A 24,599-nucleotide genomic window follows, 5' to 3' on the forward strand; every position below is an offset into this window, starting at 1 on the left:
TTGTGTATCCCTCCGCCAGTCACGCTGGGACTAGTTTGCGGAAGTCGCTAGGGGGCGCCCAGTCAGTGTGATTGCGAGGCGGCTCTTCTTTGGACGGCCGAAGGGTGTTGGGTGACGAGCGAGCAGAGATGCTGCTGAAGGGAGAGTGATGTCCACTAACTCAGGTAAACAGGGCGAGAAGGGCGACAGTGCGGGTGTACCCGGAGTCGGCATAACCGTGTGCACTGCTGGGCTTCTCGCTGTCGCAAGGCAAGGCATATAAAGTAAACTTTGAAGCGGGTTACGGAGTGCTCTGTTATTATTGGCTGGCTGTTAGCTGCCACCGCCCTTGATAGGCTATAGCCCACTCCGAGTCCGTTACTGATACTTTCTCCTGATTGGCCGACTCACCGGGACTTCGTGACGCTGCGCTGTGTTTCGTTGTTTAATCTATCCTGATGCGCTGTGATTGGTCACTTTCCTACCAGCTGAGATTGTTACTTTGTATCAATGTTTGGCGGCAGAAAGTAGTGTCCTAGTGTCACTGGTGCTTCCTATACGTTACAGAAAGTGTACTAGTGTCACTGGTGCTTCCTATACGTTACAGAAAGTAGTGTCACTGGTGCTTCCTATACGTTACAGAAAGTAGTATCCTAGTGTCACTGGTGCTTCCTATACGTTACAGAAAATAGTGTGGTAGTGTCACTGGTGCTTCCTATACGTTACAGAAAGTAGTGTCCTAGTGTCACTGGTGCTTCCTATACATTACAGATAGTGTCCTAGTGTCACTGGTGCTTCCTATACGTTACAGAAAGTAGTGTCACTGGTGCTTCCTATACGTTACAGAAAGTGTCCTAGTGTCACTGGTGCTTCCTATACGTTACAGATAGTGTCCTAGTGTCACTGGTGCTTCCTATACGTTACAGAAAGTGTCCTAGTGTCACTGGTGCTTCCTATACGTTACAGATAGTGTCCTAGTGTCACTGGTGCTTCCTATACGTTACAGATAGTGTCCTAGTGCTTCCTATACGTTACAGATAGTGTCCTAGTGTCACTGGTGCTTCCTATACATTACAGAAAATAGTGTGGTAGTGTCACTGGTGCTTCCTATACATTACAGAAAATAGTGTGGTAGTGTCACTGGTGCTTCCTATACATTACAGAAAGTAGTGTACTAGTGTCACTGGAGCTTCCTATACATTACAGAAAGTAGTGTACTAGTGTCACTGGAGCTTCCTATACGTTACAGAAAGTAGTGTCCTAGTGTCAGTGGTGCTTCTTATACGTTACAGATAGTATCCTAGTGTCACTGGTGTTTCCTATACATTACAGAAAGTAGTGTATTAGTGTCACTGGAGCTTCCTATACGTTACAGAAAGTAGTGTCCTAGTGTCACTGGTGCTTCCTATACGTTACAGAAAGTAGTGTGGTAGTGTCACTGGTGCTTCCTATACATTACAGAAAGTAGTGTACTAGTGTCACTGGAGCTTCCTATACATTATAGAAAGTAGTGTACTAGTGTCACTGGAGCTTCCTATACGTTACAGAAAGTAGTGTCCTAGTGTCAGTGGTGCTTCCTATACGTTACAGAAAGTAGTGTCCTAGTGTCACTGGTGTTTCCTATATGTTACAGATAGTGTCCTAGTGTCACTGGTACTTCCTATACGTTACAGAAAGTAGTGTCCTAGTATCACTGGTGCTTCCTATACGTTACAGAAAGTAGTGTCCTAGTGTCACTGGTGCTTCCTATATGTTACAGATAGTGTACTAGTGTCACTGGAGCTACCTATAAGTTACAGAAAGTAGTGTATTAGTGTCACTGGAGCTTCCTATACGTTACAGAAAGTAGTGTCCTAGTGTCACTGGTGCTTCCTATACGTTACAGAAAGTAGTGTGGTAGTGTCACTGGTGCTTCCTATACATTACAGAAAGTAGTGTACTAGTGTCACTGGAGCTTCCTATACATTACAGAAAGTAGTGTACTAGTGTCACTGGAGCTTCCTATACGTTACAGAAAGTAGTGTCCTAGTGTCAGTGGTGCTTCCTATACGTTACAGAAAGTAGTGTCCTAGTGTCACTGGTGCTTCCTATACGTTACAGATAGTGTCTTAGTGTCACTGGTGCTTCCTATACGTTACAGATAGTATCCTAGTGTCACTGGTGTTTCCTATACGTTACAGAAAGTAGTGTCCTAGTGTCAGTGGTGCTTCCTATACGTTACAGAAAGTAGTGTCCTAGTGTCACTGGTGCTTCCTATACGTTACAGATAGTGTCTTAGTGTCACTGGTGCTTCCTATACGTTACAGATAGTATCCTAGTGTCACTGGTGCTTCCTATACGTTACAGAAAGTAGTGTCCTAGTGTCACTGGTGCTTCCTATACGTTACAGAAAGTAGTGTCCTAGTGTCACTGGAGCTACCTATAAGTTACAGAAAGTAGTGTATTAGTGTCACTGGTGCTTCCTATACGTTACAGAAAGTAGTGTCCTAGTGTCACTGGAGCTTCCTATATGTTACAGAAAGTAGTGTCCTAGTATAACTGGTGCTTCCTATACGTTACAGAAAGTAGTGTCCTAGTGTCACTGGAGCTACCTATACGTTACAGAAAGTAGTGTCCTAGTGTCACTGGAGCTTCCTATATGTTACAGAAAGTAGTGTCCTAGTGTCACTGGAGCTTCCTATACGTTACAGAAAGTAGTGTCCTAGTGTCACTGGAGCTACCTATACGTTACAGAAAGTAGTGTCCTAGTGTCACTGGAGCTACCTATACGTTACAGAAAGTAGTGTCCTAGTGTCACTGGAGCTTCCTATATGTTACAGAGGTTCCCAGACTTGAATAAATAGCTGCTCCCTAGATTATTGTCAGCATTATTTCAGGGAATCTCTAGGCCAAACGTTTCCTATGGAGAAAAACAGCAAAATGATTACATTGAGTAAACTGTGCTTCAGTGTCACCCTTAGGGTCAGTTATGTGGTTGCGCTTCTGTTTGTACACATAATTATAATTGGCGGCCACCAGCAATGGTTTTACCTATCACATTGACTATAAATAATTTTGATTTGGTCTTGGGACACCAACCCATGGCACTTCAGTCTGCCACGGCACCCATTGCATTACAGAGACTTCAATTCTCTTTTTTTTCTCTTTTTCATCTAGATTATTTGATTTATTTAATCATTAAGAGGTCCATTTATCATTATATGTTTGCATCTTAATCCCCGAAAACACCCGATTTTGGGGGCTTAACCGCAAATATTAAGTCTCCCCCCCTGTTGTATCACAGAGGGACCACAGCAGATATCTCCAATATCTGCTGAGATCCCTCCATTCCCACTGGCAGCTGTAGTCCCCATAGGTTTCTATGGGGGGTGATGCTGCCAAATTTACCAACTTGGTCCCCACAGCTGATGCCTACGGGTTACACGTCGCATAATTAGCCAGCAGAGGGTTCCCTCGGAACCCTCCCCGGCAATGTCGGCTGTATGTGTGTGAGCAGTCAGTGGGACTGCATATGCGCAATAGCGGCGGCAGCACTATGGGCATATCACAGGGGACTGCGGGTGCCGGATGATACATTCCGGTGATATGATCGCATTTTGCAATGCAATCATGGGCGGTAATGTCATGCCACAATCACATTGCAAATGTTCTCATTAATAAATGTCCTTTTATGTATATTGTTGAGTACTTTTACACATTGGGAGGTAAAGAAATACTTGTAATATACTTTGGAAAGAGTTAATTTTGTTGTAGGTATGTGAGATTTATACTCTGCTGTTACTAGTTTGCAGCATTTTCTTTTATGATGTAGTGTAGATAAATCATACAGCATATATGCAGGATATAGGGGAAAGGTCTGTATTATTTTTTCCCTGTAGTACGTTTCCCATAAACATCTGTAAATGGGTTGCAAAGGTTAATACTGTATATGGCAGTAAGTGGGATTTTTATATGCATATATGTGAATTATACTCGTCCATATTGTAACTGTGTTAGGAGAAATATGACTATTTGTTATTTTACAGCTAGATTGCACCCTGGGAGCTGATGTGTGTTTGGAGACATGGACCGATCCAGCTCGCCAGATTCTTCGATATCCATTTCTTCCCTCCTGGCCAGTTGCAGACTGAGCAGCCACAGTGGCTCCAGTAACTCAGCTGGGTCCATTAAGTACAAGGACAGACTGTATGATTCTGCTACTAAAGCCTTGGAGGCCTATATTGAGGACCATGAGGAAAGTCTTCATTCTCCCATTGCCAGCCCTGGAAAGATCACCATCCACCCATCTCCCCACCTTAGCTCTGCGAAAACAAGAGGTATGAAGTGTGATCAATTTGTGATTCCAGACTTCTAAACTTATTTCTGAGTATTCCATTGCAGATAATAATTCTTTATGGAGAGTCTTACTATACAGTTTTTGTGCTTTGTTGGGTTAGTTTATCACCCTCCCTATCCTGTTCTTCAAAATAGGACTTTGTGAGCATGTCTCCTTAGGCACAACGCAGCTCTTTTCGTTTCTACCAGGGAAGATAGCTGGAGAGTGAGGTGACCCGGGTAAGAAAACGCTTGTAGGAATGACAGCCGCCGCCTGCTGGAATACCTGAAGCATATTATTTTTATTATTAGCGCCAATAGAATTGTCACGGCCAGGGTTTCTCGGCATGGTAGTCACCGGGTATTACCTGCGAGGTCGTTATGGCGGGGGATCTCTGGCAGCGGTGCTGGTGTTTTGGCGAGGGGCATTGGCTGCGCGTGGTTCTGTGCGGGCACATTGTCACTAGGCCTGGTGAGGTCTGGCGGTGTTTCCGTTCCGTTGGCATGGGCGCCGCCATCTTGCCTGCGGCCATGTGATTCCGGCTGTCCAATCCTGGTAGGTCATGTGGTCATTCCAGCCAGTCACAGCGCGGCACTGAGTATTTAGGAAGGTCCAGAGCCTTCCTTCCTTTGCCAGTGCAACGTGTTTCTCAGCTGCGGCTGAGAGAGAGTACCTGTGCCTTACCTGCCTGCTTGTATACACTCCTAGCCTGAACCTTGCCTGCTCCAACCTGCTGGACTCACCCTGCACCCTCCATATACCTTCTTACCTGCCCGAGTACCTGAACCTGCTGTTTCCCTGCATCTTGCTTCATTTCATTCCCAGCTGGACTTCACTACCTCTGCCTGCATTTGTTACAGCTCATCATACCTGTATTCTGTTACAGCTCATCATACCTGCATTCTGTTACAGCTCATCATACCTGTATTCAGTTACAGCTCATCATACCTGTATTCAGTTACAGCTCATCATACCTGTATTCAGTTACAGCTCATCATACCTGCATTCAGTTACAGCTCATCATACTTGTATACTGGACTGTTCCTGCCTGTCACTATCTGAACATTTTCTCATTAACCCCCACTACAGTTATCAAGTGCACTTTAGTGCTATACCTGGACTTTTTATTTGCCATTCCCATGTCTTCTAAGTCACTTATTAAAAACTCCACTTTTTCATTTAAGTCTGCTTCTGTGTCTGCTCCTATCACCACCCCGGGACCACAACAAATTCAGAACCTCACAAGAATGAGTATACACCGTAATAATTAATTTTAACCTAAGTTTATATAGTGTTCCCTCTAGCTCCGGCGCGAGGCAGTGCGCCGGAGCTAGAGAGGGCATGTCTGTGCGCGCGCGCCCGAGAAGGGGGCGTGGTCATCGAAAAGGGGGCGTGTCTATAAGACGCGTCCCCTTTTCGTCACTCTTGGGGGAGTGCCCGGCATTTACGGACACGCCGGGCAGCCCCCAAGCCCTGCAGACAGGGAGAATAGATGCCGGGCGCATGCGCCCGGCGTCTATTCTCCGGCGGTGACCGGGTCACCGCACATTTCTTCACCCGCGGGACACTGCGACCCGCGGGTGAAGACGGTTCCCACAGGCTGTTAGGGCAGGGCGCTTTTTGCCCTCCTTCTGGAGGGCAGGGCGCTTTTTGCCTTCCAGAAAGAGGGCAGGGCACCGCGCCCCGCTAAAACAGCCTAGTGGGAACGCTATTTATATAAGTAAATGTCTATTTTTGTGTCTTGTCCTTAACTGTCATATTAATGTTGATTGTTCTAGTGAAACGGATAAAATCTTATTCATATACAGAACTGCAATATTACCTCCAATGCAACATTTACTCTGTAAAGTTGCAGGATGCTGTAGTTACTAGTGATACAATCACTTATTTCAATTAGAGAACCCCTACATTATGTAGCAAAGAGAGACACAGCCCAAATATACTGGGGGTTGTTTTATTCTTCTAATTACTTCTACAGTGTTCTTATCCAATGTTAGGAAGCACACAGGCACTGCGTCCTTTGGGGTGCATACACTTATCGAGGCTTTAAATATTCTCCTGATTTGCTTAAAGTCATTATGGCGCTATGAATCCTGCGACAGAGGTGCCCACTTCTATAATTCTGACTGGCACCCATTTGAAGACATAAGACCTCATTAGTTAGTAGCAATGATAATCAAAAATCTAAAAGCTAAGCAAAATTTGTCCCAAAAGGTTTTTTTTTTTTTAAATGATAGTACAAGGCCAACATCTTGTGATGCCAGGCCTCGGCCAGCATGGCATCTATTATATATTGTCCTTAAATTCTGTCTCCACAGTTGCCCTCCACTTGTTGCTCTCTCCAGCCACTCGGTCCAGCTGTGCCCGTCCCGCCTCCCTCCCCCCTGAAACCCTGTCCACCCCTGTCACTGCGTCCAGTTTATGTAAGCCTAAAGAGCCGCAGCAGCTCCCTCTCTAGTCGCCTCCAGCCGTGCCTGTCCGTTTGTCCGTCACTCTGCATAGTGAGCATACCCCACTGCCCTCCCTCCTGTAAGCAGCACCAGCTTCCCCCTCGCCTCCAGCCGCCCCTGTAAATCCGTCTGGAGCATTACAATTTGCGGGGAACTGCTTCCGCCTGTGCCCGGCACAGCATCACTGAGTCTACCCCGGGAACTGATCATATCGATATGGAACTGGACTGATATAGCGTTCAAGCCGATCGGAAAAGAAGAGGACAAAGACAGCATGGAAAAAGGAAAAGAGAGGCAGAGCGACATGGCGGGGGAGAGAGAAAGGAATGATTGGGTAAGAGGGGGAGAGATAGGTGAGGGAACAGGGTAAAGAGAGAGACGGGGAAAGGTGACAGCCCGATAAGGAATAGGACATGAGGAGTGCGACAGAGATGTGAGAAAAGCGTGGTCAGACATGGAAAAGGGGGTGGGGTACACAAGTAAGTGGGGGGGCAGCAACGCTGGCCACAACAGGTAGCGACCTGGCTTGCGTGCTCACTACTCCGAGCATCCACAGCGAGCAAAGGAGAATCAGTAAAGCGAGGAGCAGGGGGACAGGAAATACGGAGAGGAGAGTGGAAATGGAAACCAATAAGATGAGTGTTAGAACTATAGTAAAAAATTGAAGAGGGTGAGGAATGTGATAGATGGCGGGAATAGGGGCAAGAATAGATAGACTGGAGGAATAGGGAGAGACAGGAGGATAGGGGCAGAGAGATGAGAAGGTGGGGAAAGAGAGAGAGGAAAAACTCTGCACAATAATTAGTGACTAGTACAAAATACTAGTGGTTATATATATATATATATATATATATATATATATAATATATATCTCCTGTAGACAGTCCCCGGGTCAAATATCAAATTCTCCCACCCCATATAAAACCACAAAATAGAACATGAACTGATATTGAGCTATTGTACATGTAATCGTCTGTTGTCCGCTTTTTTCTTTCCTTATTGGGTCACATGTAATAATGACGCCCTACTTCCTGTTTTGAAAGCGTTTTTTATAAATAATAAAAAAAAAGAATTACAGTTCCGTTTGTTTCCATCTTCAGCGTATCCCAAGGTGCGGCACAAGCGCTCCGCCTCGTCCAGGAGAAGATATGTTCCCCGTGACCCCGACCTGCTGAGTCTCACCACAGATGATCTTCTGTGTTTCCCACCTGATGGGACTTTGCCCTTTTCTCAAGCGTCTGAGGAAAAACGTTGGAAAGCCATAAGGAAACATTATGGATGTCCCCTGACCAATCACACCGCAGCGTCTTCTCCGTTCACTTCATCAAACGGAGGGGCCCCCTTCCGGCCTCTAGAGCTTCGGCACCACAGTCTTCGCTCTCCGCATCACAAGGTCCCAGATGCCTTTAGCAAAGACCCAAGGAAATCTGCGCATGTCTTGTCTGAAACTGACAGGGAAAACAATCCTGCACTTTACAGCTACTTGAACTCCCCGTATTTACCAAACAGATCTACTTTGTGCAAAAGTTATCCGAGGTGGTTAACTAGTCAGAAGTCTGACCTAGGAGTGTCCGGGATCACCAGTGTTCCAGATGTAAAGTATCCAGTCTGGTTAAGAGACCATGGCCTTCTGGATGGGTCAGATAGCCGGATTACAAGTACACAATTTGTGCCCCCTGAGGACAGTCCAGTTGCACGGACTTTAAATTGTCTGTATGGTTCATCTCTGGGCTGGCAGGACTGTGTACGTGCGCCATTTCATGACCTGTGTATTGACCAGAGTGGTTACAAAATGGCTCATTCCGGCAGCTGCGTGGATGGAAGAAAGAATTTTCCACATTCTGATTTGGAAATAGTAAAACATTGGCATACACCACTGAAAAGTAAGGCTTTTCCCATTCACCTTCCTGGCTTCACAGACCGCAGATATTACAGCTTTCAATATATTATATCGACGTTGACCATGTCGACATGATGACATGCACATCATGCTGACATTGTGCAACATCAACAATGATTAAGTATCGACATGGTCAGAATGTTTACAATGTCTTTTTCATTTACTGTAAGTTCAATGCTAACCCCGATATCTAACCCTACTGCTAATGTCAGCATTTTACATGTTGACATTCTGTCCATGTCGCCAGTTCACAGATATCGACATTTTAAACATGTCGACCGAATAACTGTCACCCTTCTGGTCTTGGCATAGCGATTGTCGACTTAGTGACTGCAAACCAATATTCCGTCTTTCCTGTCCTGTTTCGCTGTGCAAGCTGCAGTGTAACCTGTTCTGTTCCTTCGTCTTAGCTCATCCTAATGATTTGCCTGGTCAGAAATTGGAACAAGCAGATGACGTCTCAAAAAAAGACTTCTCACAGCTACCCCATAATAACGGAAGTCCCCGAACTGAAGAAGTGCTGGAGGCGGAGAGATCATGGGAAAATATCCTATATTCATTGTAAGTTACATGTTAGAATTTACTCATACAATTCAAAATGCAGACGCACACATTACACACTAAACAATATATACAGATGTGTCCGCATACGTGTGGCCTTCTTGCACGTTAAACAGCCCTTCTAGTTGCACCACGCCGAGCATGTTTCTGTGCAACTTTTTCCCATGAGCGGAGGAAAACCATTGGCCACTTACGCCTGATGGCTTCACTGCGTCTACTTCTGAATCAGCCCCTGGATGTTTTATATTTGTCTCTCCCCAGTGACTTGTTTCATATCTATCTATCTATCTTTATTGTGTAATTTTAGGGTGCCTTTTAGGAGTAGTTTCTTCCTCCCTGCATTTGCATAGAATGCTAGCAGTCCATTCTTATTGGCATGGGTAAAGTTTGGGGGAGGATTCGGAGCTCGTGGGCCTTTTGTAATAACCCAAGATTTGGCGAAGCCAACACTATTCCGGCGAGCTAGTCACCAGATTAAAGGGGCAATTGGTTTAAAAGCAAAACCAACCTGCGCTATTACATTTGGCCCCATTTGTTCAATTCACTAGCCCACAGGTGGAAAGGTTTATAACCAGTACTTGCGTATTAAAGGGACTACAGTACCGCACTGAACCACCTGCCAACTGTCTCTTCTTCCTCATGGCAAAGTGTTTGGTTCGCTGACCCCAGCATGAATGTTAAATCTCTGGCCCCCAGAAGTAACATACATTTGAAGGAATAGTTTTAAACAGATCGCAGTCACCAATTTTTTTTGCACCAGGTGGTGTTTTACTGTTCCATGGGGTGTTTCATTACGTCACTCTGCAGAACCCACACTTTCTGAGTGGGAACCAGTTTTAGGGTCAACGATATTGTACTTGTGGTTCAGTTGGAGGTGCTGAGATCTTGCTTCGCTCAATTAATCTGTATTGTCATAATCCGATGATATGATCGATGTTTAGCTTTATAATATTCACTACAGTTTTGGCACTTCGTTCTGGTAACTCTGCCAAGAATATGCCACTCTCCCCTCCCCCCAAACACCCACTGTTGTGGAATAATCCTCCCCACGTTGCGTCTGTGCTTCGTAAACCGGCTTTTCTCACCTTAGACGATGAGCTGATCTCCGCCGATATTCTGTTGCAGCAGGTTCACCGTAACTGTGGCACAAACTTCCCTGTGATAACCATTCCAGTCAGTGACCATGTTACCAGCTAAATTAAGTTGACTTTGACATCAGCTAATTGACTAAACAAACCAAATACAGTGGTGCTTGGGGACCATAAGACAAACTAGAGCATGCAAATAAAAAAAAATATATTATATATACAAATATAAAAATATATTACCAAGGTAATTGCAACTAATAATAATAAATCCAAAGTTTAATAAACTAAAATATACAGAACAATATATACCTGTATAATAAATAAAATATATCCAAGTAAAATGCAATACCTGGTTGATATTACATAAGTGGCCAAAGCCTAAAGAAGTAATAGAAGGTTGCTGTCTACAATACAGTAATAGGCAAACGGGGTCTGATTCAGACCCGCTCGCTATATGCGTTCGCACGCAGCCGTCAGCTGCCAAAGTATGCAAATCCGGCGATCACACGGCAAGGCATTAGCACGCCCACTATGTCTTGGCGTGTGATCGCGGTGTGTATTTAGACGGCCACCAGCCTGTCGCCCACTTTCCCTTAGTAACACACGTCATCTCCAGGAAGTGTATGCAACAATCGGTAACATCGGACCCATACGCGGCACTAGTAGCTGATCATACCCTACCGCAAGCACTGCGAGTGCTCCAGTGTGTAATTCAGCCATGTGACGTGTATTATGACGCTGCGTCTTAATTATGTACGCCTCTGAAATGGTGTTAAGATGCTCAGACAAGCCTGCGTTCGCACCACCACTCCCCAGTTTCCATTGACCCCTGTCACCACCCACATACGGCTCGTCCTGTCACTCACTCTAGCGAGGCGTATATGTACAAGGGACAATCGCATGGACTGGTTCGCACATGCGCATTGCGTCTTATACGCATGCGCAGATTGCAAACATCGGCAGGCTACATGCGAACGCAGCCTAGCGAACGGGTCTGAATCAGGCCCACAGTCCATAGGTTTAACATCAGCTGTTAGAATTAGGAGAAGATGGTAGTGAATAGTCACTTTGAAAAAGCCCCATTGAGCGGACGAAACGCGTCAGGGATTCCTCCCCAACTGGCACCCAATCCTAACAACAGCTTCAGTACAGCTAGTTTTTTGCAGCAGAGGTTTCAAGCAATGGACTCCACACTTCCAGCATCAGCCCTGGTACTCCTTCTAATTGTCACTCGGATCAGCTAGCCACCATACAGCCATGGCCAAAAGTTTTGAGAATGACACAAGTATTGGTTTTCACAAAGTTTGCTGCTTCAGTGTTTTTAGACCTTTTTGTCAGATGTTACAATGGTATACTGAAGTAACATTACAAGCATTTCATGAGTGTCAAAGGCTTTTATTGACAATTACATCAAGTTTATGCAAAGAGTCAATATTTGCAGTGTTGATCCTTCTTTTTCAAGACCACTGCAGCTCGCCCTGGCATACTGTCAATCAACTTCTGGGCAACATACTGGCCGCCCATTCTTGCCTAACCAATGCTTGGAGTTTGTCAGAATTTGTGGGTTTTTGTTTGTCCACCAACCTCTTGAGGATTGACCACAAGTTCTCAATGGATTAGGGTCTGGGGAGTTTCCTTGCCATGGACCCAAAATTTCGATGTTTTGTTCCCCGAGCCACTTAGTTATCACTTTTGCCTTATGCCAAGGTGCACCTTCATGCTGGAAAAGGCATTGTTCATCACCAAACTGTTCTTGGATGGTTGGGAGAAGTTGCTCTTGGAGGATGTTTTGGTGCCATTCTTTATTCATGGCTGTGTTCTTAGGCAAAATTGTGAGTGATCCCACTCCCTTGGCTGAGAAGCAACCCCACACATGAATGGTCTCAGGATGCTTTACTGTGGATAAAAAGGTTTAAAAACACTGAAGCAGCAAACTTTGTGAAACCCAATACTTGTGTCATTCTCAAACATTTGGCCATGGCTGTACACTGTTACCACTGCTGTTCTAGCTGCGTTATTGTGCCTGTTCTATGGAAACTGTGCTTAACCGTCTGTAAATTTCTCCTGCTTGACAATGATTGCATATATGGATCTTGCACAAAAAACAACAGTACTCTGAAGGGAGACTCAACAATCTTGTACTGCTTTGCCCTCGCTGGCGATTACCCCTAATTACAACTAACCTACAATTTGCTGCTTATGCTGTTTAACACCTGCTGTATCTGTGTTACATACTAGTCTGCTGTCTGTGATTTGGACTTTTCTCTGGCTGTTTAATATTAAATGATCAGTGATTTATGTGCTCTTTTATACCTATAGAGAGTTTATTGTGTACATCATCGCAGATTGTTTATCACTGTATTGTGTACACACTCGTGGCCTTCTACAGATTACACTATGGCTTATATGAGGTCAGCAAGCTTATAAGGGCTTTGTCCTCTTGTGTAATATCAACCAGTTATTGCATTGTTTATTATTGTATATATTATACATGTGTTTGTTTGCATTTATTATTCCTTTTAATGCATATATTAAGTACCCTTTTAACATTTTAGCTACTATAAGATTAGAGTATAATTACCTGGTTGGTCTTGACGCTCTACCTGGTAATCGGGTACTGAAAAAAAATAAAGAAAATGTTATTGTTTTTTAATAGCAAATCTCCCGTTCCTGTACTAGATGAAGAAAATAAAGTACCCTTAAAATCAAGTCTCGTAGAAGATTTCCTTAATGATTGTGTTAAAAAAGAGAATAAAGTAAGTTTGGTTTTTTTTATATACCTATTTTTTTTATGTATGACTGAGAATAGTCACATGTTCACCACTTGGTGGCGCTGCTGTGCTGAAGAGATTTTGGGGTCAGCTGAGCGGAATATACAATGCTCTGAGCCTCAGTTACAAGACTTCTGTACAGGAACAGTGACCGGATAGGGATTTAGGAGCGAGACTTTTGTTAAATCATCTTCATATAACTAGTAACATGGACCTGCCCTATGTCGGGTCACCTCAGCCCTTCTTCACTTCGCCTCCAGCCCCTGTAATACTTACCCCCAGGGCCGACGCAGTGTTCTCCTCTGCTGGTCTGGACTATAGGCCGCAGCATTGTACATTGCACCTGCCTAAGGACCGGTGTCCGTTTATCTGCATCTTTAGGCGCAGTAACTGACACCCCAGAAACACCCATTGGAATTGCTTGGATCGCCATGTCATTTCGATCTGCCTTCGGACACACGAAGTCTATAAAGCAAGTTAGTCTGAGTGACTGAATAATAATGACCGAGGGAGCTCAGCCAGACAGACTTGGGGGTCATCCAATTAGGTGCGAATTATGAGTAGCGAGATTGTTTCTTGGAACTTGCAGACTTCGCAGCGAAGCGCACTCCCGAGAATTCTCCTGTCCAATTAAAAATGCCTATGCGCACTACTCGCAGCGCAAAGGTGCCAGTTGACTACCAAATGAGATTTGAGAGAAGTGCATGAAAAAGTGGGGAGACCATCCTGGACCCCTCCAAAATGGATAATTTCGTTAGCAGGACCCTATAGAAGGCTGTTTTTGGGCATTAGGAAGGTACTGTAGGTTTTTAAATGGCTGATTTGTGCTTTTTTTTTTTTTTTAAATGCAAGAAAATGATAAAAACCAACCTTTTTTTTCGTTTAATCTCAAACGAATTAAATGAAAAATGCAAAAAAAAAGTAGGGAAAAAAAGGTGATTTGGGGGCACCTTGAAAAATGGCAGAAAATTATTAAAAAAAAAAAAATATTTTTCAATTGAAAAAATATATTGTAATTAAATTTGGGGTGCCTAAACTAACGAAAACAGTTGATTTTGGGGTAATTTCAGTACAATTTTTTTTTTTTACCCCCCAAAAATGACATGTAATTATTGGACTAATTAAGCTAATTGGAAACTTCCAATTGCCTAATTAGTCATTAGGTAAGGGGGATGTCCAAAGGGTTCAGCAGAGTGTCCCGACATTTTATCCTTAAAATAAAGATTTTCCTTTTCATCTCTCACCCTCAGGGAGGTGCGAATGGAAAGATGCGAATTCAGTCTGACTGATCAGTGCAAGTTGCTAATTGGATTGCAAAATGAATTCGCTATGCAAATTCCAAGAGAAAATAGCAAATCTTACTTAATTGGATTGATCCCTAAGTAGCAATTTAGTCTGTGTTTGGATGATGATATCACAGAATTAGTGCAGTGTGGTTCCGCACTCCATGTAGCAGGTTAGTCTATGATTGGGTGGTGATGTCACTCTGTGAGCACAGTGCAGTCACACAGTATGTAGCAGTCTAGTCTGTGATTGGATGGTGATGTCACACAGCAAGCGCAGTGCAATCGCACAGTATGTAACAAGTTTGTTTGATTCTGTGTGCATTTTAAGAGTGAGGGAAGAACGTGTGGTGATTTTTTTTTTTTTTTCCTGTTTAATGATTAAACTTAGATTCCTATTGACTTTTTCACTTTTATCTTCCAGGCAGCTACTTTCTCTGGAGGAAATCATCATGGTCCAGTAGAGGCCCTGAAACACATGCTCTTCAATCTGCAAGCCTTCCATCAAAACTTCAACCAGGAGAGCACCCCAGAGAAGATGAAGGAGTCTCAGAAAGTAAGTTAATGTGTAACCTGTGCCAGCTGTCTACATACATCGGTGACGGCGAGTATTCCTGGCAATCCGGAGACCTCACCAAGGTGTGAAGACATTCATGCTGCTAGTTCTCCTACTACTTTGTGCCTAAGTGATGAGAGACGTGTCTGATCATTTTGGCGACACTTCCAAATTACTCCCTGGCTGTGCTGCTTTATAGTACCAGCTAGGAACGTTCAGACATGTTGCTGCAACATTCACTGACTAAATTGCAATTGTTTTATGATTAGTAATGATTAACCTTTTTTCTTTTTTGTTTTTCTCTTCGTCCATCTGGGAGACACTGCTACCATGGGTTTATTTAGAGGGTTCTGTGCACATAAAAGGTTTCTTTGAGGCTATAAAGCTCCTCCCCACTCTTTGTCCTGTTTAGTTTAGATTCCAGTTTAGTTTAAGTGTCCAAGAAATTGGGTGGGTTTTCCTGTGTGGCTGCCTTTGGCAGCAGTTTTCAGGACTTTTTTTCTGTAATATATTATATAACTTAGGGGGAGATTCAATTGTTAGACCCCGCGGGCATGTACAGCCGCGGGAGCATACATTTCAGTTTGCAGCCCCCGGGGCTGCGAGCTGAAACGTGCGTTAAGTCGGCACTTTGGCCACCCAAACGGGGGTTTGGGCGCCCAAAACAGGACTTTAGACGGGTTTAGCCGCTTTACGCGGCTAAACCCTGTTTGTTTGGGCGTATATCGCACCCTGATCTCCCAATCACTTTAGACGGGAGATAGGGAGCAATAAAACAATTGAATCGCCCCCTTAGACTGCTGCTTCAGCCTCCTGCTGTCTGAGTGTGTGGTGCAGAAATGGGGAGCTTGTGCCGTTCCGGCATCCAGCTCTCTCTCTCCGGTCCCACACTGGGAGGCTGTGCTCCACGTATGGGCGCTGTTTGATTTGGTCATTTTTGGCTTCTATCAGGTCCTGGTGGTACCTCTCTCCAGGTTTGATGCCATTATGAACATTGGGCCAACGAGGACCAGCCCTATGGACAAGGAGGCACTTGCTTTGCACTGGATTAAGAGGGAAAGGAATGCCCCCTGCAGATGATGTCTTCCCTTAGTGGGCTTTCCTGCAGGTCCTGAACTTGACAGGATTCTTTATCAGACTACTTAAGGAAAGAGCTTGTTCCTTCGAAATGACTGAGTTTCTGCTCCTTTCGTGCCTCCTTCCATCAACAATTATGTACACCTGGAAGTCATCTTCTGCACATGGCATCCCACTGAGGGGTACACAGGCTTGAGCAACTGGGCTCTCCTCACCCAGAAGAATTTTTTTTTTCTCTCAGGCTTCCAAATGTAAAGGCAAAACCTCGGTCTCTCATGAAACCCATTAATTTATTTCTTTCCTCAGATGTGATTTCTGCCATCCCAGAGGAGTTTCTATTTGAGCCTCTTTCTTGTCAGGCACCAGTCAAGTCATTTCATCCCATTTTTCAAAGATGGAGTCACTAAAATCTGTAAACAGCTTGGACGCCAGCAAATATTTAACGTCTATAAACATCAAAGATGCCCATCTTCGTATTTTGGCCGAGGAAGGACACCACTGCCTGCTCTGATTTGCAGTAGAGGAGACTTCAGGTCCAGTTCCGGGCTATGCCCGCCTGCGGCGATCTGCGACGCCGAGTCTACTCAAAGGTCATGGTGGCTCTGCTGAGATCTCAGGGTATTTGAACAATCTCCTTCTCAAGGCCGGTTCTGCCTCTTTACTGCAGTCAAAACTGCACATGACTGCCTGTATTCTCAAAGTGAATGGGTGGATTCTGAATTGCCTAAAATTCAACCTGGTTCCCAGTCTGAAAATGCTTTATCTTCTGCGCTCCCCAATGGCAGCCATTACAGTGGGCTCACATCCCTTTCCTACAGCTTAGACAGGAAGTTTTCCAGAGACCGCCCACTTGCTGGTGTAGAGCGCAGAGCAATTACCAAATTATACTCACCGATTAATTCAATTTTTTATAGAGATAGGCAGCCTCTAGAATACTTCCCCATTGCAGTGTTTTCCAGTAGACAATAAATGGAGACACTCAAAAGACAAAGGGAAGAGGAGGAGCAGGGCTATATCCCAGCCAGTGGGCGGTCCCTGGAAAACCTTCTATCTAAGCTGTAGGAAAGGGATGTTATCCCACTGTAATGGTTGCCATGGGGTTTCTTTAGAAGCAGTGGAATTATCGGTGCATATAATTCACTAATTTCTTGGCCTAATTTTCTTTACCAGGATCCAGTGTGTTTTCAAGACTCAAACCATTCAGGTGTTGACTATAAAGGTTTCTCTGTCTCCAGAGCTCATCACTTCTCCTCTGTATGAAGTTCACAGGAAAGATGAGTTTTCTCTTGTAAGTCGATTTATTACACAAGGTTTTACTCTTGTAGATTCCAGTTAGACATCCTGAGAAAATGGTTGAGGTAGAATCATTGGTTGGCTTCTAAACTCTTCACACTGACCCTGGACACACGTCTCTCTCTCAAGTCGTGGTTTATGACGGGCAACTTGACCAAAGCATTCAGGTTTTCCATCCATCTTTGGACCATTGTAACAACAGACGCAGGTCTTAAGGGTCGGAGAGTGGCGACCTTATACCTCTTTTGGACCAAGGAAAAGATGAAGCTTCCCATCAATGGTTTGCAGCTCAGCGCTATTCTTAGTTCTAAATTATAACTGATCAGGCTGTGCAAGAAGTTCTAGCAATGAGCAAGTTCTTCCTGATTCTAAAATGGGCAGAGCGCATTGGGCCAGAGATATCTGCTGTGTATATTCTTGGTGTGGAGATTTGAGAGGGCTTCAGCTCTGAAAGTAAAGTTAACCTTTTAAGTGTCCAGCTTTTGGCCCACAACACAGACCCATGGTAGCACTGTGCCTCAAAATGGATACAACAGTGAGTACCAAAAAAAAAATTCTCATTAGCATTAATCTATTTTGTTTCACATAATTTGTTCATTTAGGTTTCAACTGAAGCCAAAACTGAAATACAGTTGGTCGACCAAGAGACATTTCCAGTGAATAAGTCCCTAAAAAAGTAAGGACTGTTCTCTTATGCAGAGAAGGATCATACTCTATAAGGCTATATTAAATGCTAATTGACATGTTCATAAAAGTGTGGAAACTAATTCGCAGGTTTATACCAAATTGTTTGAAATCACTGTAATTTTGGCTTCCACTGATGATCGTCCAGATTCTGAGTCTGATCAGATTTTTACTCTTAATACCAAGGAGAATCAATTGGCTGCAGACTGCAATCTGTATATTGTGGGGTCATTGTCCAAAGGCATTATTTGGGTCCTTTTGTCAACCAGTCATTCAGCCGGATCAATGAGGCTCTCCAATTTGTGCTAAATTGTACAGGGATAAATACGATTTGTCAACACATATGCTGCCGACAGTGTAATGTCGACAGGAGAATGCAGCTTCTGTGCTAATGTTATTTAAAACCTGTTAAACATATTGGCATTAGAACTGTAAATATGATAGTAAAGCATCATGTTTACAGTTCTAATTCCGACACGTAACATGCTTTAAATAACATTCGTTGCACTTCACCATTCTCACGTCGACATTACACTGTCGACTTTTTAATTACATCCAGTTGTACACACACTTTTTTGTTTGTATAACTAAAGAAATCCAGTCTGGTCTAGAACTACGTAGTTGTCACTACAACGTGTGTGAACCCCATTGACCGTCTGCATTGGTTGAGTCAGTATGATAAAAGTCTGATAAACTTGCTTACACTAAAATAAATGCATTCATAACAATATTGCCTTGTAAAGGTTAATACACTCACTGTCACTCTGAAAGGTCTCGATGGAGTGTAGCTAGCTTATAAATCCATTATAACCGGAACGTTTTGTAGTTTGTTTAAATCTAGCACCTTTGTTTAAAATTTAACTATTGATTACAGACCACTGTTCAGTGTTTAACTTCATACAAATTACATTACACTAATATTCATGATATTGTCCCTCCTAAAGCATAAAATCAGTTTTTTGTTTTTCTTTACGTTTTTCGCGATTTGTTTTGGTTGGTTGTCTTGTGTTTATTAAGATATGTTTTACTTACAAATGTTCCATTTTTACCATACTGTTCTAATGTCAGATTCCCAACAGCCATAAAATGTCATTATTTAGCTAAATATCTCTCCTGTGTCCTTTTATTACAGAGCTCTCCACCATTTATCGAGACTCAAAGAGCTGGTAGGAGACCAAGACATGAAACCAAATCAGGAAAATTATCAAGAAATCGAAGTTTAGTTTTATTGATCATAATTTTTTTTTTTTAATCACATTTTTATGTATTTGTTACAGTGTTAATGCAGAAGTCCTGAACTTTTATGTGGGTAAAATGTATGTATTAATCTATATATTGATAAATGTGTTGTCAAGTGCCATATTAAACAGAGTTTTACCACTTGTGGATAAAACTGACTTTTATGGTCTCAATAAGTACAGGACAGCAGTATTCAGTTTCAGGTTTGTAATGTCTGTGTCATGTATATGAACATAAAGGGCAAATTATCACCCTTCTAGTATAGATTAGGGGACCTCTAAGCCTGTTTACCGTACTATAAAGTACAGGGTTCACTGGTTACTGGCTCCAAAGTTTTTCTCACAACTTTTTTAAAGTAATTGACATCATCCCACCTCGTGTCTGTGTGTTACGTGCCGGTACACAGCTGAAGAGCTTGTATTTATTGTCCATACGTACTGGAAAACTGAATCTATAAACGTTCATATGGGCACGTAACACACAGACATGATGAATGTAGACGCCACAGTACACAAGACCACCGCCAGAAGCAGGAACACTTACTGGCTAGCAGTGGCGGCTTCAGAGGTGGCTGGAGCGCATTCCAAAATTCAAATAGGGGAACCACACTAACCGCCATTCTCACTGGTTATATCCTCACTACCATCCTCACTGGTTATATCCTCACTGCCATCCTCACTGGTTATATCCTCACTGCCATCCTCACTGGTTATATCCTCACTGATTATATCCTCACTGGTTATATCCTCACTGCCATCCTCACTGGTTATATCCTCACTGCCATCCTCACTGGTTATATCCTCACTGCCATCCTCACTGGTTATATCCTCACTGCCATCCTCACTGGTTATATCCTCACTGCCATCCTCACTGGTTATATCCTCACTGATTATATCCTCACTGCCATCCTCACTGGTTATATCCTCACTGGTTATATCTTCACTGCCATCCTCACTGGTTATATCTTCCCTGCCATCCTCACTGGTTATATCCTCACTGGTTATATCCTCACTGCCATCCTCACTGATTATATCCTCACTGGTTATATCCTGTCTGCCATCCTCACTGGTTATATCCTCACTAGCATCCTCACTGATTATATCCTCACTGCCATCCTCACTGATTATATCCTCACTGCCATCCTCACTGGTTATATCCTCACTGGTTATATCCTCACTGCCATCCTCACTGGTTATATCCTCACTGGTTATATCTTCCCTGCCATCCTCACTGGTTATATCCTCACTGCCATCCTCACTGGTTATATCCTCACTGGTTATATCTTCCCTGCCATCCTCACTGGTTATATCCTCACTGCCATCCTCACTGGTTATATCCTCACTGGTTATATCCTCACTGCCATCCTCACTGGTTATATCCTCACTGCCATCCTCACTGCCATCCTCACTGGTTATATCCTCGCTGGTTATATCCTCACTGCCATCCTCACTGGTTATATCCTCACTGGTTATATCTTCCCTGCCATCCTCACTGGTTATATCCTCACTGCCATCCTCACTGGTTATATCCTCACTGGTTATATCTTCCCTGCCATCCTCACTGGTTATATCCTCACTGCCATCCTCACTGGTTATATCCTCCTTGCCATCCTCACTGGCAGTTGGTGTGTTTCCCCTATTTGAATTTTGCCCTGCTGACTAGGGTGGTGAACAGCTGGCCTTCACTTAGCGCATGCGTGAACAGCTGGCCTGGATGCTAATGGCGAAGACTTTAAACACTTGTTATGACTTCATGTTTCTCATAGACCAAGGTACGTCTGTGTCACATTTCACTAAATTACTTCAGTTACTTTAAAAGTATTAAGAAAAACTTTGGGGCCAATAGCGAGTGAAACACCCTGTACAATCCCATTTCAAAGTATGGAGTGTATATTGGAAAACGGATAGAACTTACTATAAATTTCCTTATATTACCGTATATGCAGTTATCCTTCCAACTAGAAAAATGGATATAATCGTAATAAACAAATAGCAACTGACCATGATAAATGCATCAAAGAAAACCTTCAGAACTAAATCTAACAAGCTTTCAGTAACTCGTTATTTTCACATCAAATAATTTGTGTCTCAGTACCCATGGGTGAATACCATGATGTATATTGGAATATAACTTGATCCATGCCCCTAATAATAATAATAATATAAAGTGCAGATTCCATTACATCCGTAAACACCTCTAATACCTTAAATATTTTGTTGCATGCCACTAGGTTAGGATTAGAATAAACCCGCCCTCTGGTTGTATTGCCTTCAGTGCGACACTCCTCTCCGATCCTGCGCAGTGTTTATGGCGTGTCTGCATGTGATACGCAAAAATCGCCACTGGATTTCAGATGCTGCGAACACTTACAATAGACAAAATGACCCGATGTATTTTGACAAATATAAAATATAAAATTGCGGTCCCTTCTAGGGCGTTGCCCCAGCCTACCATCCCCCGTTCCCCGGTGGTTACGCATCTGGTGCAGTCTCCTCCCGGGTCTCAGACTGTGGGTCCTTATGCGGGATTGCCTGTATACGTGCAGTCTCCCACGGTGACGCAGCAGTCAATGGTACCCGTTCAGGGGTATCCTCAGACGGTACCCCCTCCCTGGGTGGATGTCCTTTCCAGCTCTGTTCAGAGCTTAGCGGCCTCGTCATCAGCTTTTCAGTCACTGTTGCACAGTGATTTGCCCCCAAAGGCGTCCAAGCGACCCGTTCCGGCTTCACTGGCAGCGCAGTTCACGGACGTGTCTTCGGATGACTGAGAGATCCATGAGGACTCTGACTCGGATGCCGGGGCCCAGGAGGTGGAAGCGAAGTCCTCCATTAATGTGCCGGCATTGGTTAGGGCGATGCGGGCCATCCTTCATATAGAGGAGGATGTGCCGGCTCCTAGGTCGAAGTACCCTAATTTTAAAAAGGCCAAGGTAGCTTCGACTGTTTTTCCCCTGTCCGACCAGTTGACGGATCATATGGCGGGGGCCTGGCAGTTGCCCAGCAAGAGATTCCAACCGCAGAAACGGTTGGCTTCCAACTATCCTTTTCCTGAGGCTCATTGCAGGAAATGGGAAACTCCGCCTGCGGTGGATTCCCATGTCACCCGCTTAATTAAAATCGCTACGTTGCCTTTACCGTCTATCTCCTCCCTGAAGGATCCCACGGACAGGAAAGTGGAGACTTGTTTAAAGTCTATCTACTCTCTCTGGGGCTGTTGCCCGTCCGTCCATGGCCATCTCTTGGGTGGCTAAGGCCATCGAGAGCTGGGCCAATGCTTTAAGGATACCTTTCCGGATGATGCTCCGGAGATCCAGAGAGCGTTGATAGGACAAATGAGGGATGCAGCTTCCTACATTGGGGAAGCCTCGTTGGATGCAAGCCTGCTGACCTCTAGGGTGTCGGCTGCAGTGGTGTCGGCACGTCGGTCCTTGTAGCTGCGGTCTTGGAGGGCTGACGCTGACTCCAAAAAGGGCCTGGAGGCCTTACCTTTTAATGGAGAGTTGCTTTTTGGTCCAGACTTGGACAAAATAGTGGATACTCTGGCTAAGTCGAAATCAGCCTTCTTCCCTTCGGCTTCTGCACCTACCAAGGTACGGAGCTCTGCCTTTCGGTCCTTTCGGGTTCAGGGCAAGGCCAAGGGTCAGTCCTCCCCGAGGCAGTCGGCGACCAAGGCCGCTTCTAAGCCCAAGAAGTAGGCTTGGAGTGGCAGGCGCCCTTCTTCCAAGCAGGAAGATAAACCTTCTGCCTGATGGGACGGGCCTCCCTCTGGGGGACCCCAGAGTGGGAGGCCGACTTCTTCTATTTGCCCAGTGCTGGCACAATACCACCACGGATGCCTGGGTTCGAGAAGTGGTCTCCCAGGGGTACGCCCTGTCTTTTCGGCACAGACCGCCCCACCAGTTTTTCTGCACAAGTCCTTCTCAGGACAAGACCAAGGCTTTACAGATTCAGGAAGTCCTTCCTGAACGCAGGGGTCATTGTTCCCGGTCCTCAATCACAACGAGGGACGGGGTACTATTCTTCTCTGTTTCTGGAGCAGAAACCCAATGGTTTCATCGCCCTATCCTCAATTTGAAGTCTCTGAACAAATTCCTCAGAGTTCCCAAATTCAGGATGGAAATGTTACGTTCCATCATTCTGGAGATGGAACCTGGGGATTACATGGTGTCCCTGGATATCCAGGACGCCTACCTCCATGTTCCGATAGCACCTTCGCACCAGCGGTATCTGAGGTTCGCTGTCCTTCAACATCATTATCAGTTCCGGGCGCTACCCTTTGGCCTCTCCACGGCACCGAGGGTATTCACAAAGATTATGGCAGTCATGGCCGCACATCTTCGGAAAGAGAATGTACGGCTGCTGCCGTATCTGGATGACTTCCTGTTGCTGGCGAGCTCCCCGGAGGTACTGCTTCAACATCTCCACCTGACGATCGCTTGCCTGCAAGTGCATGGGTGGTTGATAAATTGGAGAAAGTCCTCCCTGATTCCATCACAGCGGATGGTTCATTTGGGAGCCCTGCTGGATTCTCGTCAGCAAAGGATCTTCCTGACTCCGGAGAAGGTCTCCTCCTTCCAGCTGCGGATACACAGTTGCCGCCTGTCTGTTCATTCAGCTATGAGAGTTCTGGGGTCCATGGTGTCGACATTCGACATGGTGGAATTTGCCCAGTTCCATTCCCGGCCCCTGCAGGGGCTGATTCTATCGGAATGGAACGGGTTACCTCACCGGATCCGCTCTCAGATGCTGGTGTTGTCCCCGGAGGTTCGGCAGTCTTTGGCTTGGTGGCTTCAGACAGCTCATCTGGTCGTGGGGCGCCCCTTTTGGATCCCGGACTGGGTCCTGCTCACGACGGATGCCAGTCTCCGGGGTTGGGGGGCAGTGACCGGCTCATTGTCGCTTCAGGGTCATTGGTCTGTGGAAGAAGCTCTTCTCCCCATCAACATCCTGGAACTGCGGGCAGTATACAGGGCCCTGCAGTCCGGCCCCGCTCTTCACAGAAGGGCGGTTCAGGTGCAGTCCGGCAACGCCACCACGGTGGCATATATCAACCACCAAGGAGGAACTCTCAGTCGGGCAGCAATATCGGAGGTGTCTCGCATCCTTGCTTGGGCGGAGTGCCACATTCCAGTGATCTCGGCGGTCTTCATCCCCGGAGTCCTCAATTGGGAGGCGGACTTCCTCAGCTGTCACGACGTGCATCCCGGGGAATGGTCGCTTCACCCAGAGGTGTTGCAGCTACTCATGGACAGATGGGGGCTGCCGGAGCTGGACTTGATGGCCTCCCATCACAATCACAAGTTGCCCGTTTACGGGTCAAGGACAAGAGACGCAGGCGCATGTCTGGTGGACGCGCTGTCGGTGAAATGGACGTTTCACCTGGCGTATCTGTTTCCTCCGATAT

General features: G+C 45.0%; 1 protein-coding gene across 2 annotated transcripts; it reads left to right on the plus strand.

The window, feature by feature from the left end:
• On the plus strand, window positions 1–19,340 carry CUNH18orf54 (chromosome unknown C18orf54 homolog). Of its 2 annotated transcripts, none has more exons than XM_088453006.1 (8): window positions 1–164; window positions 4,005–4,295; window positions 7,845–8,627; window positions 9,055–9,205; window positions 12,950–13,049; window positions 14,772–14,903; window positions 17,876–17,949; window positions 19,090–19,340. In XM_088453006.1, the coding sequence occupies exons 2-8, from the start codon at window positions 4,043–4,045 to the stop codon at window positions 19,178–19,180; spliced, it is 1,584 nt and encodes a 527-aa protein (XP_088309132.1). In that variant the 5' UTR covers window positions 1–164; window positions 4,005–4,042; the 3' UTR covers window positions 19,181–19,340. The 2 variants fall into 2 exon arrangements, with proteins under 2 accessions (XP_088309132.1, XP_088309133.1); XM_088453007.1 differs by having other exon boundaries at window positions 4,009–4,295.
• The last annotated feature ends 5,259 nt before the right edge of the window (window positions 19,341–24,599 follow it).

Source organism: Taudactylus pleione, unplaced genomic scaffold (assembly GCF_031769625.1).
Source record: "Taudactylus pleione unplaced genomic scaffold, aTauple2 ptg000562l, whole genome shotgun sequence".
NCBI lineage: Eukaryota > Metazoa > Chordata > Amphibia > Anura > Myobatrachidae > Taudactylus > Taudactylus pleione.